The sequence below is a fragment of the Elgaria multicarinata genome, chromosome 16, assembly GCF_023053635.1.
Source record: "Elgaria multicarinata webbii isolate HBS135686 ecotype San Diego chromosome 16, rElgMul1.1.pri, whole genome shotgun sequence".
NCBI lineage: Eukaryota > Metazoa > Chordata > Lepidosauria > Squamata > Anguidae > Elgaria > Elgaria multicarinata.
The window spans coordinates 23,670,033-23,685,600 of NC_086186.1; the positions used below are offsets into that span (position 1 = coordinate 23,670,033).

The following is a 15,568-nucleotide window of genomic DNA, read 5'->3' on the forward strand; positions in this document are numbered from 1 at the left end:
AGGTAGCTGGATCTGCTGGGACTGACTCCCCCACAGATCTATGGCTTACTTGTGCAAGGTACCAGCTTTTCTGGGCCCGCCAACCCATGCCTGCCTGCCTGTCTGCCCGCCTCCCCCGGGGTGCTGCTGTGGTGGGGCATCTGCCAGGACTGACTCCTCGCCTGCTCTGCCCGCCTGGTGCCTGGGAGATGGGCTTTGCGGTTCGTGGCCAGCACCCTCCGGCACGCTTGCTCCCAGTCGTCCTCCTCTGTGCCCCTCAAGGCGTAACTGCTGGCTTAGAAAGAAACAACCAGCCATCTTTGCCTCACTTTGCGCCCACTTATGGGTTGGTTTGCTATGCGTTAGTGCTCAAGCCATCCTTGCGGCACTACAATGCATGCTGCCTGCCTGCTTTCCCTCCCTTCTCCCCTTCCCGCCTTGCAGCGATGGTGTATGTGTCTTGCTTTGACTAAGGGGAGAAGTCCTTCCTGCGCTCACTTAGACTTTATCAAATTCAATAATCCCTTTTTCAAATGTGCCAGAAGATTTAGGGTTATCTCGTGGCATGTTGGGATTGCCTTGGAACTGGCCCCATTGAGCTGTCTGCAATTGCAACTTTAAATCCCTGACATACTGGAGTGTTCAAATTTCAAAAGTTCCCCTAACATCAGGGGATGATGGGATTGCCTTGAAACTTGGTGTCCATGGGGACACATGGGTAAGCTGTCATGGGACCAAAGGATAGGTTTCTAACGTGCAAATTGACGTAGTTGTAGAATGGGACTTGATTTGGGGTGAGTTAAAAAGTTTAAGCCGCGCCAAAAATCAGGGGATGATGGGATTTGCTTGCAACTTGGCGTGCATGTGGACACATGGATAAGCTGCCCTGGTGCCGAGTTTGAGGTTTCTAACATGCAAATTGACGGAGCTATCCCAAGGGGTGTGAATGGGGTGCCCGATTTTCATAAATTCCCCAAAAATCAGGGGATGATGGGATTGCCTTGAAACTTGGCGTGCATGTGGACACGTGGATAAGCTATCATGGTGCTGAGTTTGAGGTTTCTAACGTGCAAATTGACGTAGTTGTAGAATGGGACAATTTGGGGTGAGTTAAGCCATGCCAAAAATCAGGGGATGATGGGATTTGCTTGCAACTTGGCGTGCATGTGGACACATGGATAAGCTGCCCTGGTGCCGAGTTTGAGGTTTCTAACATGCAAATTGACGGAGCTATCCCAAGGGGTGTGAATGGGGTGCCCGATTTTCATAAATTCCCCAAAAATCAGGGGATGATGGGATTGCCTTGAAACTTGGCGTGCATGTGGACACGTGGATAAGCTATCATGGTGCTGAGTTTGAGGTTTCTAACGTGCAAATTGACGGAGCTATCTAAAGGGGTGTGAATTAGGGTTATGGGAGGTGCGTTAGAGGGTAGAGCCGCGCCAAAAATCAGGGGATGATGGGATTTGCTTGCAACTTGGCGTGCATGTGGACACATGGATAAGCTGCCCTGGTGCCGAGTTTGAGGTTTCTAACATGCAAATTGACGGAGCTATCCCAAGGGGTGTGAATGGGGTGCCCGATTTTCAAAAATTCGCCAAAAATCAGGGGATGATGGGATTGCCTTGAAACTTGGCGTGTGTGTGTATACGCCCATGAGGTGTCATGGTGCCAAACGTGAGGTTTCTAACTTCAACGGAAAAAAAGTTGTTTACTTTTTTAGCTTTCAATGCAACCCTATGGGGGGGCAAAAACGGAGCTCCGGATCCGGATCCGGAGCTCCGAGCGGAGCGGAGCGGAAGTGGGCGGAGCGGGGGCGGGGCGGAGCGACCCGCTCCGAAAAATGGCGGATCTGCAAGTGAAGCGGAGCGGGGGGTCCGTGCACACCCCTAAAAAGCAGTATATGACCATATGAAAAGGAGGACAGGGCTCCTGTATCTTTAACAGTTGCATAGAAAAGGGAATTTAAGCATGCATCATTTGTATATATGAAGAACCTGGAGGGAATCTACATGTCGTTGTGAGGGCGCTTACATACGCCCCCAGTGCGCCCCCACAATGACTGTGTAGACCGAGAAAGAAGAGATGGAGGAAGAGGCGGAGGACGCGGCCGGTTCCCCAGCCGCCTCCTCCTCTGCCTCTTCCTCCGTCTCTTCTTTCTCGGTCTACACAGTCGTTCTGGGGGCGCATGTAAGCGCCCTCACAACGACGTGTAGATTCCCTCCTGGTGAAACTCCCTCTTCATCACAACAGTTAAAGCTGCAGGAGCTCTGCCCTCTTATGTATCTGGTCAAGAGGGCAGGGCTCCTGCAGCTTTAACTGTTGCGATGAAGAGGGAATTTCACCAGGTGCTGCATGCATACAAATGACACATGCTGAAAATCCCTATTCTATGCAACTGTTAAAGTTTCAAGAGCCCTGTCCTCGTTTTCATATGGTCAGCCTAATAGTGGCATGGTGACTATGGACCCTCCTTCAGGACATGGCTTTGGCCGCTCTCAGGGTGAGTTGCTGCACTTTGAAATTCACCACGACACCACAGTGGTAGAGTGCAGCCTTGCATGCAAAAGATCCCAGCTTCAGTTCCTTGGTATTTATAGTTTTTGAAAAAAAGATTTCTGGCAGAAGGACTGGGAAACATTTCTGTTAGAAATCTTGAAGAACCTCTGCCATGCAGAAAGTAAGCAGTAGACAGTACTCAACTAGACGGACCATGTACCAATGGTCATGCCTTGGAATAGGACATCTACGTTTGTCCATAGACCAAGGGGGAATCCGCACGTCGTTCTGAGATCGCTTCTAAGCGACCCCAGAGCGGCGTGAAAGCGAGCGTGTAACTTGCCTTTTGAAGAGCCGACGGAGAGACGTCCTTCGCACTGCCGCCGCCACCCACCTCCCTCCTCGGCGGTTGGGACGGAGCGCTCGGGGGAAGAAGGCGGGGTGGAGAGCTTCTTCCGCTCTCAACCCCGCCTTCTTCAGCCGAGCTCTCCTCGCCGCTCGGCAAGGAGGTCTGCAGGTGGTGGGGGCGGCGGGAAGGACGTCTCTTCGTCGGCTCTTCAAAAGGCAAGTTACACGCTCGCTTTCACGCCGCTCTGGGGTCGCTTAGAAGCGATCTCGGAACGATGTGCGGATTCTCCCTTATAGTGCTGTAAGAACAAGGTTACTTGTTATCACCGTTCGTGTTTATTAGTTTGCCTATACTTTCCAGCGTTTGGGGAAAGATTTCTTTAAGAATTGTATTATTAAAAAGGTATCTTCAAAACTGGGGACCTCCATTTTGTAAGCGCTTTAGGAATGTTTAGGATAATAAATCCACACCTGGAGCAGAAACAGAGAGAATGTTTCTGTAAACAGAAGTGCATTGTCTTGAGTTTCTGGAGTGTAACCTAATATCTGAATTGGCTGGCTGCGGTACTTTAAATGTGGAGCACTTCTCTAGTAGTTGAACAAAAAATGTTTTGGAAGGAAATTCAGAGCAGGTTTATAGCTCAACTCGTTTTCTTTGACTTGTTGCTTTGATTAAGACACATTTCCCTGGCTTCTTTCCTTTGCCACATTTCAATCAGACTTTTGTACAGATCCCCATTTTGAAAACACTTCCTGTCCTCTCTCCTCGCCTATCTGTAGTTTCCAACATGCTTCCATAATAACTTCCATACCCACTCAATGCCCCCAGGCTATTCCAGTAGTGTTTGCCAGATAATTCATATCAATAGACACAACCCCCTCATTTTATCCTCCTTCAAAAAAGAACTCTTTAAAATATCCATTGTTGTTTTGAATGTGGTGAATGATATAACGCAGTGGTTCTCAACCTTCCTAATGCCGCGACCCTTTAATACAGTTCCTCATGTTGTGGTGACCCCCAACCATAAAATTATTTTCGTTCTTCTCTACACGATCCATTGTCATGGGATGGTTTGCTAATGAAAATAATACATAACAATAGCTTTAATAATACAAAAGATGATACATGACATAGTTCAGTCAATACAGTTTCCTAAGACCATCGGAAATATGTGTTTTCCGATGGTCTTAGGCGACCCCTGTGAAAGGGTCATTCGACCCCCAAAGGGGTCCCGACCCACAGGTTGAGAACCGCTGATATAACGGTTCAAATCAGCCTGCCACAAACTGCTGCCCTGCAGATAAGTTGGACTACTATTACCATCATCCTATGCTGGCTAGGGATCATGAAAGTTTTGAAGATAGCTTTTTAATAATAAAAATCTTAAGGAAATCTTCCCCGAACACTGGAAAGTAAGTATAGGCATACTAATAAACACAAATGGTGAAAACAAATAACCTTGTTCTTACAGCACCATAACTCTATGGACAAACGTAGATATGCCCTATTTATTTATTTATTTATTGCATTTCTATACCGCCCAATTAGCCAAAGGTCTCTGGGCGGTTCACAAAAGTTAAAACCATTCAAAATATAAAACAACAGTATAAAAACATGATATTAAAAGCAATATAAAAGTACAACCAGGATAAAATCAGCAGAAGTGCAAAAACACAAATTTAAAATACAAATTTAAAACAGCAAAGTTAAAATTAATTTATAGACAGTTAAGATACTGAGAGAATAAAAAGGTCTTCACCTGGCGTCTAAAAGAATATAGTGTAGGTGCCTGGCAGACCTCCTTAGGGAGCTCATTCCATAGCCAGGGTGCCACAGCAGAGAAGGCCCTATTCCAAGGCATTGGTACAGGCTCTGGAGGACACCAGTTGAGAAAAATCTGATTTAAATGGCCACCGTTTGGTATTCTGAAGAGAGGAGGAGTGAATTCCAACATATGGCTCGTGCAGAAACTTAGGATTCAGTCAGGACCACAATCATATAGACTAATCTTGAACTCAATTCCCTAAGTGCCGTTCCTTATGTAGTCAAAATGGCACCATTCATGGCCAAGAGGAAAGTATTCGTAGGCTTAGGGAAACTGGGCAGTGGTGGTTCCTTCTGCATTTGGAAATTCTAGCATGGGCTATGTTGGGTGCATCTTTACTACTTCCCTTGGGATGATATCTATTAGCACAGTGGTGGGGAACCTCAGGTCTGGGGTCCTTCCAGTCCAGCCCTCTAGTCTTCCCCAGATGGCTCTGTACCTTTCATCCAACCGTCAAACTTTGGGTAGTTTCACGAGTTTTGTGCAGATATTTCGCCCCGTTCAAAAGGGTTGAAAACTTGAAATGCCTCTTCTAAGGCTTAGTTACTGGACGCAAGAGCTTTAAGCTAAATGATGCTGGTGATTTTGGGGCTGACCCCTTTTACTTTTGGCCCCATCAAATGCAGGGAAGATGGCCCCTCACAGCATCTTTGAAACTAAGTTCAGCCTCAGACTAAAAGTTGTTCCCCATGCCTGCGTTAGCAGAAAGCAGTGAGAATCCATGCCTCACTACACTTTGGTATATGCAACCAGCATGGTGGCTTTATTTCCAAGGCACATCTCATCCCCTGTCAAACTATTTGGGGTGAGTCATTGTGCTAACCTATAAACCCCATTGAGTTTACTTGCTGAGCTCCTATAACCCCTGCATAGCTGCTTCTTCACCCAGCTGGCTCCTTTATCCCATTGTTCTTAGGGCTCAGTCTTATGCATATTTAGACCAAAAAAGCCCTGCGATTCTCAGCTTGCCCCAGTCAGCATGGCTGGCTGGAAGGATGTTGAGGGTAGAATGAAGTTTTCCTGTCTAAACATGCATAGGATTGCCACCCCTATTTGTTGGCTCGCACATTTGGTTGAGGTAATGCTAAATACTTGAGAACTCCTATCGCCAGTATTCGAGAATTTCTTACCCCCCATTCAGAAAATGAATGGGGATAGGATCATAGGAAGCTGCTGTATACCGAGTGAGACCATTGGTTCATCTAGCTCAGTATTATCTACACTGGCTGGTTGCAGCTAGGGGTGCATCAGGAATACGGTGGCCCTGTTCAGAAGACACTTTAAACCATGGCTTTAACCACCATGGTTAAGCCAGAAAGCCAGGCTATGTTCAAAAGACACCTTAAACCAAGGCTTTAACCACGGTGAATAAAGCAAAAAGCCTTATTCACTGTGGTTAAAGCCATGGTTTAAGGTGGGCCTGTTCAGAAGACACCTTAAACCACGCTTTAACCACGGTGAATAAGGCCTTTTGCTTTATTCACTGTGGTTAAAGCCTTGGTTTAAGGTGTCTTCTGAACACAGCCTGGCTTTCTGGCTTAACTACCATGGTTAAAGCCATGGTTTAAGGTATCTTCTGAACACAGCCTGGCTTTCTGGCTTAACCACCGTGGTTAAAGCCATGGTTTAAAGTGTCTTCTGAACAGGTCCAATATCTGCAAGTACCTGTGCAAAACACCCTGATCAACCCCCCTCTGACTGATGTGTGGCTCAGAACATAACAACCCACTGGATTTTCCATTTCTCTAAATGTGACAATACAGTTCTTGGCAGTTTAAATGCATGTTTTCATAGTATATGTTTTGAGAGAAAATACATGTTAAACATTAATTTTGAGAGAAAATACACATTTAAATGTATATTATGAAAAGCATTTTCTCTTTGTTTAATCACTGGTTAATACGGAATCAGTACAAAATTATGGGTAAAAAACATGTGAAAGTGACATGGATCTAGTGGTACCTTTCTAGGGCTTCAGACTGGAGTCTTTGCCAGCTGTACCTGAAGATGCCAGGGATGAACCTGGAACCTGGTGCATGCAGAAAGTTTATGGGAGAAGTTAGGGTGAAGTTCCCTTGCTTGAGGACCTCCCTCCCCCCCCCCCCCCAATATCCTTGCTGCTAGACCCAGTGCCCTCGGAGATGGTTTGGATAAATTGTTTTATTTCATCTTTAACATTACTGAGTGTTTAAATGAAAAGTTAATTACAATGAACCAAAATTTGGTTTAATTCACTAGCTTTCATATATGGAAACGTGGCAATACATCTCTACATACTTCAAAAATGTGTTTCCTATTTATACCAAAACTTGGGCGGCGGGGGGGTTATAATGAATGCATTCTAATACATATTCATGAACCTTGTGAAATTTCTCTAGCAATTCTTACGCTAACATTTTTTAAAAAAAATCATTTTAAACTTTCCTCCACAAATGATTTCCAGAGAAATTACTTTTTTAAATTTTTTTTCATAAGTTCTTCTTGTGGATGCAGTTTAAGAAATCCAAGAGAACATTATGGTCCCCGTGTTTTATCTTTCTGTTTTATGCATACTTTTGAATTTTAATCCACTGCTGCCCAATTTAATGCCTTCTTTATTACTAAGCTCCTTAACAGTTCTCTCAACCATCTAGTGACTTCCCATTTTGTAAGGTTTGTTAGTTTAGGAACATGGAGAGCCCAAAGTTACAGCCTTCCTCCATTTATTTTATAATCACCATGTCTAGCAACCTTAAGATTGACATCTCCCTTAAGCTTCCTTTAATACGATTGCAGTATGGTAATGGTTCATGATAAGGTGCAGAGGGGAATAGAAGAACACGCTGTTACCTGACATCAATCTGTAGTAATGAAGAAGAGTCAACTTTTTAATGAGCGTTGGTCACAAAAAGTTTCCCTTGTAAGTTCCCTGGAACACCATGTGTCATAATGGCTTTCTACTGAAATATAAAAGTAGGTGTAGAAGTTTGCAATCCATTTAATAAGTAAGAGAAGTTTGTCTTTTTCACTGCTGCTTTTGAAGCCATTGTGGCCAAGGTTGAATAAGGGAAAGAAAGGCAGAATCTACCTTTCCTAAGATCTGTGAGAAACTAAAACCTTGTTGCAGTTTGTGTGTGGGCATATATATGTATATGTGTGTGTTTCACCCACTTCACCCTCTCTTGCTATACTTCACCTATTGGGCATGGGTTGGTTACCAGACTAAGATACAGCAGCCCTATCCTGAGCTGCATTCTAGGTCCCCAAATGTTTTCTGTCCAAGTGGTCCTTAAAAATGCTCCCCATGTGCACACAATACCCCCCTGTTATTCATGATGATTTGGCCTCTGGTGTGGGCTGTAACTCCATATTCTGTAACAGAGACTTCCCCACAACATCAAGAGCTGTGTTGAGTTTGGGTTCTGGTTATGCCAATCAGGTTCTTTTGGTTATCAAGATGAAACAAGCCACTTGTGCAAAAAGATGACAGTTTATTAATGGAAAATGGATGCAGAATATATACATGCAAAGAGCAGTACGACAATGGAACCAGTGACCTAGGGAAGTCGTGGGCTCTCCCACACTAGAGGCATTCAAGAGGCACCTGGACAACCATCTGTCAGGGATTCTTTAAGGTGGATTCCTGCATTAAGCAGGGGGTTAGACTTGATGGCCTTATAGGTCCCTTCCAACTCTACTATTCTAGGATTCTATGAAAGTTAGCACCTCCTTCCAGCTGTTCAAGCTTTCATAGCTAGTTGTCTTTTGTGAGGTCTTCATACAATGACCTGGTTTGCACAGTAATTCTCAGGCATGGTGGCTTAGGTAAGCTACCCTGGTTTGAGGGAAGTGCTGGGTGCTTGTTCCGTTACTCAGCCCCAGCTCGTAGGTTGCTGTGTCCTCTGAACTTGGTGAGGACGGCATGGAGAACAAACCACCCACAACCCTAAAACGGCCCCAGAGGTTCTGGGTAGCTTGTTAACAACCCACCCTTGCTGGGTATGGTTGTCATCAATCTATGAGTGGGGATTGGGTTATGGAACAGGTGCTAGTGGGCAACTGGCATATGCTGCAGACCATGGTGACTTAAGTAATAACCATCTGCCCAATATGTATGAACAAACCTAGGTTTGCCACTGAGCAGGGATTACTAAACCGTGGAAGAGTTTCAGCTCAGTGGTAGAGCATATGTCTTTCATACAAAGGCCCTGGGTTAATGCAAGCAGATTGGGGGAGGGAATTTTTAGTAATGGGTGTGGCCAGAAGTGTTGGTGGACACGGCCAGGTGTGCCCCCCCCTTTCTCACATACACACAACACAAACCTTTCCCCTCCCTCACAACGTCTCCATCTCTATGTGTAGGGATGAGGAGGTTTAAAGCTTTTCTGCTTGCAAGCTGAGATCCCCATCCTCCTTGGTACCCAGCTGGCTGCTGCTTCCCCTAGTGCCAATCAGTTGGGCTGGGGAAGTGTGTAATACCAACGGGGGTGATGGTGACCCCTGGTGTTTGCTCCTCCACACATGCTGCCTTCTCCCATGAGGCAGCTGGGGGAGCACAATTGTGATGAAGAGTGTGTGTGTGGGAGGGGGAGAGTCACCCTTGCGCCCTGCCCCCCCATTTAACACTGGTCTTAAAGGAATTGCACTGGCTGCCATTACATTTCCGGTTGGAATTCAAGGTGTTGGTAATGACGTTTAAAGCCCTAAACGGCTTGGGACCTCGATACTTGAGGGAGCGCCTCTCCCTATATCTGCCTGCCCGAGAACTGAGATCTGTCAGAGGAGCCCTTCCCCGTGCCCCACCAATGCAAGATAGACACTATGGTGGGACATGGGAGAGGGCTTTCTCTGTGGTCGCACCCTGGCTGTGGAATGCCCTTCCCCTGGAGGCCCGCCTGGCGCCGGCACTGGCTTCATTTCGGCGCCAGGTTAAGACTTTTTTTTTTTTTAACAAAGCCGTTGATGCTAAATCCACCAGCCTGCACACTGTCCTGTTTTAATTGGATTTTATTGTTTTAAAATTTCATATTGGTTTTAACATATTAATGGTTTGATTTTTTTTAGAATTGTATATTTATTTTATTTTATGTGTATGATTTTATCTGTACGTCGCCCTGAGATCCTTGTGTTATAGGGCAGGATATAAATGTTTTAATAAATAAATACATTGCTCTGCCCACAACTGCCAATCAGCTTTAGGTGGGCTGGTATGTTCATAATTTACATGGGGAGGATTGTGCATTTGAGGGGGGCGTTCCCATGTGCCTCCTTCCCATAATAATCCTGCTCCTGCCTTAATGGCAGGCTTGCAACGGAGGAAATTCAAAGACTTGGGCACCTATTTTGGTTGCATAATAAAGATGAGTTCACTACATTCAGCGGCTTTGTATGTCTGTTGCTATTCCTGGCTGATATGTATACCTGCGTGACTATTGCAAATACATATTTGCTTCATTCACAATTTACATCATTTGGTGCATGTACACGTCCTGTACATGTGTGAGGCAGTCCTCAATCTGGGAGCTACGTAATACTGAGGTTGATGAAAAACACACCGCTGTTGTAAGACTACTGAGCATCACATTTGCGTGGCAAGCCTTCTTTGCGTTCAAAATGATTTCTACCAATTTGATTGTAAGCGAAGAACGTTTCCAACATGTTCTCTTTAAAAGCTAGTAGAAACAGTATATTATATAAACAGTGAATGTGCCTTCATACGGGATATAGAGAAGACTTTTTCCCCTCTTTAAGGGAAGGGTTATGAGTAGGCAGGATAATCTAGGGGGGGGATCTACATTACTGCTTTTAAAGCGCTTTAAAGCGCTTTAAAGCGCTTTGAAAACGTTTTGAAACGTGTGTATGCAGTGTGTCCTGGGCCCCAACAGTTGTGAAAACTGTTATAAAGTGCTTTAAAGCAGTAGTGTAGATCCCCCCTAAGTAATATGATGTGACAGCTGCTATGTCAGTTTTACTGCACTACTTTCTCTCTGCTCCTTTAAATTGTGTGTGTGTGTGTAAAAGGTGCATACTGCCAATTCCAGCTTGCTATTAAATGGAAGCCTCTCCCACGGATGTTGGGCTCCCCCCCCCTTATGTTTAGTTTGTGTTGTTTGCTTATCGCATATTTCTTGATTGTGTAATGAAGTAGCGCTTAATTGCACTTGAATGTAGCATGGGGAGGGAGGTTGAGTTTTTGTAGGCTGCTCATGCATCGTAAAAAAAGCACATGAAACTCCTATGCAAGGGTGTGTGGAATATGCAATGAATTAGCCATAGCGTAATCATGCACCTGCAGCTTCCCTTTGCTGCTCTTTCACAATGCGCACATGCCACATTTTGGAACATGCCTTAATAATTCCTTTAAAGTATAGGTTAACGAAGCAATAGCTCTTCCCCCTTCAAGCTCCTTTGGGAGCTAGTGAAGAGAAACAAAACTTGTCTGTGTACAATAGAAACGTTTGTAGTACCCTGGAGCCAGAGTAGGTAATTGATGACAGCCCTTGAAATGCACCATTTCACGTACATAAATCCTCCCCCACCACACCTCCGCAAACACACACACACACACACACACACACACACACACAGAGTAAATGTTGTGTAGCTGTTGTTGTTTTTCTTGGTAGCATAGATCTTTTTTTCAGTGCACGCCATTCTGTTTCCTTTGTGGAAATATTCTTTGATTTGAAGTGAAACTCAAGAACATGTGGACCTGTGCCCCGATTGGAATCCACCAGGAGAGGAGCCTTTAGTGTAGTGGCCCCTTCTCTGTGGATCTCTTTGCCCCAGGAGGTCAGGCAGGCGTCAACACTAGGTTGCTTCCGGCGCCTCTTGAAAACAACTCTGTTTCGAGAAGCCTTCCTCAACTGACCAGCCAATGGTTTTTTCCCTGGTTCCTTTGTTTTTAAATTGAACAATTTTAATTTGCTTTTTAAATCTTTCTTTTACTGTTTATACCTATGTCCAGTGCTCTGGAATCTGTGTTAGATAATCGAGTGGTATATAAATATTGTAAATAAATAAATAAATAAGAACACACACACACACACGTACGTCCACATTGTCTCCCTACAGTGCTCTGAGTTCTTTTCAAGGTGTTGGTGATGACCTAACAGCCCTAAAGCAGGGCTGTACAACCTCAGGCTTGGGGGCCAAACCTGGCATACGTGGAACCCCAATCTTGCCTTTGAAGTTCCCCAAATTGCCATTTTCCTTTCCCTGCCCCCACCTCTTTCCTTCCACCAACCACTGTTCTATGGTTTCCCAGTTTTTCTGCTGTTTTCCCCCCATTCTAAAATGCATCTCCTACACCTAAGTTACTGTAAGAGCATTAAGCTACAAATTGTTATTAGTATTAGTATTTTTATCCCACTCCTCAGCCAAAAAAAAGCTCCCAGTTCAGCTTACAATCAATCAGCAAAGAAGACAGCCCCTGCCCTCAGGCTTACAACCTTAAAAAATGCACAACACACAAGGAAAAGGAGGTGGGGAGGGAAGAGGAAAAAAATGAAGAAGACTCATGGCAGCCCACCTGGAGTCATCCGTGGTGTTCCCTTTACCTGCACCTGTCTCCCTTGCTCCTTCTTCTTATCCACTGGGCCATGGAGGCCACTTAGCCCTGTGAATTAGCCCTTACTATGTAAGTAGAACTACCCCAAAGAGCTTTGTCTATTAAGCGGTATGGGAATGTAATAAACAAACAAATAAATATAACTGTTTATTTGTATTTGTAAGTGTGTGTGTGTGTGAGAGAGAGAAAACGAAAGTGATTTGGTAGTATTTCTGGACTATGGTAACAATTCCACAGAAAAATGATGATGATAATGATGATTTTCCTAGTAGCTCAATTTCAATGAACTAGATTTGCCCAAGAGTGCATCTGTGTGCACACCTAGGGACTTTCCAACATGATCAGGTGTGTTGGTAGCTTGGTTGCTTCTTTGAGATCTGTTAATTCTGCCGAAAACTCTGCGGGGGGTGGGGGAAGGTTTGCTAGTGACGGAAAGGCAAAACATAGATGTGTGTATAAAGTGTTTGGGAAAAGGAGACAATAATAGCACTGAAAATCTATATGAACCCTTGGTGTCATTGTCGCACACTGTTTTAAATGGAAGTCCTTTGTTTTATTCTTCTTTAGTTTTAGCAATTTATTTGCACAACTCCTGGTGGCTTGTTGAAGATGCAGTGAAAACGGCTGATCCTTCCCGAGAGGGTCTGATACAGGTGAAGATGTTACTTTAAGCTATTTATCTCTGTCAGCCATTAAGCCTCAATGATTTATGCTGTGTTTTTTTTTTTAAACAGAACTGGTGATGCTTAGTGCCAAAAAAATAAAAAGCCCCCTCCAAATATATGTATGGAATAGATTATATAAAATATAAACATATACTTGACTTGATTTGCATAATACATTTATTTTAAATATTTAGGTTTTCAGAGAATTTGGAATATTACAGAGTAGGGAGTAATATTCCCTACTCTCGGCTCTGAAATCTCAACTAAAGGATCACTGTTGTGAGTTTTCAGTACACACTGGCGTTGCTAGGCACTTAAAAGACTCAGGGACACAAATCTCCCTATGCTAATATATATCAAATTTAGAAATAATTACCAGGATTATTTAAATTTCACAGATGTCAAAGGCAGTCAAATTGATTTCTCATCCAAATCATCTCCAATAATAATAATAAAAATATTAAAATAATGTGTACCCCGACCCAGATCTTTCCAAAAAATGGACACAGTTATTCTTTTGGTTTAATGGCTTTGTAGGGGAGATTTGAGTGTGTGTTGCAGGGGTGATGTTGCAGCATGTGGGAAGGGGAGGAGAGTTGACTCTTCCATACCCAGCTGCAGTCCCCCTTGAAAATTAACATGTGCATGGATAGGGTTAAGCTGAGGAAAACACACACCTTCCACTGGCACCAGTGGAAACTCAGAGCTTTCGGTAATAGATCCGGGCCCCGAGGAATAGATTTGGGGCTATAGTGCCATGTCCAGGCTTAGCAGTGCCCCTACTGCTATATGGAACATGGGAGATCTGCTTTGGATTTTAACTTGGAGGTTCTCTACTTTTAAAAACAAACAAATAAACAACCAAACAACCCACCCACCCCCGGCTGCTTTCTGCTTCCGTTTTCATTCTGGGATTGCAATAGGCTCAATTACATGGATTGAATACTTTCTGTCTCTGCATCTTCCATTCAACTCAATAAAACAACACTATCTAGTGGAATTTACATATAGTGATTGGGGGAACATGTGCTTAACCTTTTCTACCTGCACAGGCTATTAGCCATGGTGAAGAAAAAGTACTGGCATCAGTTTTGGGGCTGCCCTTCCCCCGCCAAATGGGTGGGGGGGGGAGAGCAAACCAGCCCTTTCCCATAGCTGCTCCTCTGCTCAAAATTGGAACCCCCTGCCTTTTTCTAGACATGGGGAGAAAGTCAGGAGGGACCCTTCCTGGAACTGTGCTAACCATTCACCAGGTTACAAAATGTGGTTGTCAGTCAGTGGTGAGTTGGATCTAAGATAGGCATCCTTTTGAGATATTGAAGGAGTATATGGTAAATCATAGAATCATAGAATAGCGGCGTTGGAAGGGACCTACAAGGCCATCGAGTCCAACCCCCTGCTCAATGCAGAAATCAAGAGTTTAAGAAACAGAAACTACCAAAATTTGATAGAAGGAAAGGCCACCTTTGATATTTACATCTAGTATAGGGAGACAGTGGCTTCAGAAAAATAAATAGCATGCCTTATTGAGTAACTCAGAGCCTTATTGAGTATAGTTGATTCATCTCCTACTACTGATTCAGACTTGTAGATACACTTTTCATTATTTTGCTCTTCAGTGTGAGGACAAGCAAACTTTTATTTTAAAATGATCTCTGACTCCATACAGCATCACATGATACAACCATACAGCTCTTGATTCAAAAAGTTGTCTGAAGGAACCTGATGCTATAACTCTTAAAGCTTAAGCAGAACTGGCCGTGGGCTGTACCTGAATGGGAAACAGATACAGGTGTGAAAGTACAGGTGATGCAGCGGATCCTAGATTCCCTGACATAATTTTTAGCCTTAAAACAATGGAGTGGGGTGGGTGGGAGGGAGGAGGCTGATGTAATTTAGCATACTTCGGGCCTGTTCAGAAGACACCTTAAACCACGGCTTTAACCATGGTGATTAAGCTAGAAAGCCAGGCTGTGTTCAGAAGACACCTTAAACCATAGCTTTAACCATGGTGATTAAGCTAGAAAGCCAGGCTGTGTTCAGAAGACACCTTAAACCATAGCTTTAACCATGGTGATTAAGCTAGAAAGCCAGGCTGTGTTCAGAAGACACCTTAAACCATGGCTTTAACCGTGGTGATTAAGCTAGAAAGCCAGGCTGTGTTCAGAAGACACCTTAAACCATGGCTTTAACCATGGTGATTAAGCTAGAAAGCCAGGCTGTGTTCAGAAGACACCTTAAACCATGGCTTTAACCATGGTGATTAAGCTAGAAAGCCAGGCTGTGTTCAGAAGACACCTTAAACCATGGCTTTTTGCTTTATTCACCATGGTTAAAGCCATGGTTTAAGGTGTCTTCTGAACATAGCCCAGCTTTCTGGCTTAACCACCATGGTTAAAGCCATGGTTTAAGGTGTCTTCTGAATGGAGCCATAAAGAGGGGAGAGCTTTTACTCTTTCAGCTACACCATGTCTCCAGTTGAAATTGTCCTCCTGCAAGTTGCCATAAAACACAGTGGGGGAGGACCCTTGCTTTTTCTCCCTTCCACAGCTAATAACAGTTTTGATGGGAGAGGATTTAAGTTGAGGAAAGAATTACTCTCCCCTTCTCCCCATTCCATGGATTTAATCCAAATGGAGTATCCCTGGGTACAAAAAAGATGTCAGGAGGTCTGATCATGAATGTCCCACATCACGTGTAGC

At 44.2% G+C, this 15,568-nt stretch overlaps 1 protein-coding gene across 1 annotated transcript in view; it reads left to right on the forward strand.

Annotated features, from left to right (window-relative positions):
• Window positions 1-15,568, forward strand: part of LOC134409442 (protein FAM169B-like) — a 77,918-nt gene that overhangs the window by 34,692 nt on the left and 27,658 nt on the right. The window contains exon 4 of the mRNA XM_063142165.1: window positions 12,769-12,854. Within this exon, the coding sequence (XP_062998235.1) occupies window positions 12,769-12,854 (86 nt within the window). The remainder of the gene's footprint in view (window positions 1-12,768; window positions 12,855-15,568) is intronic.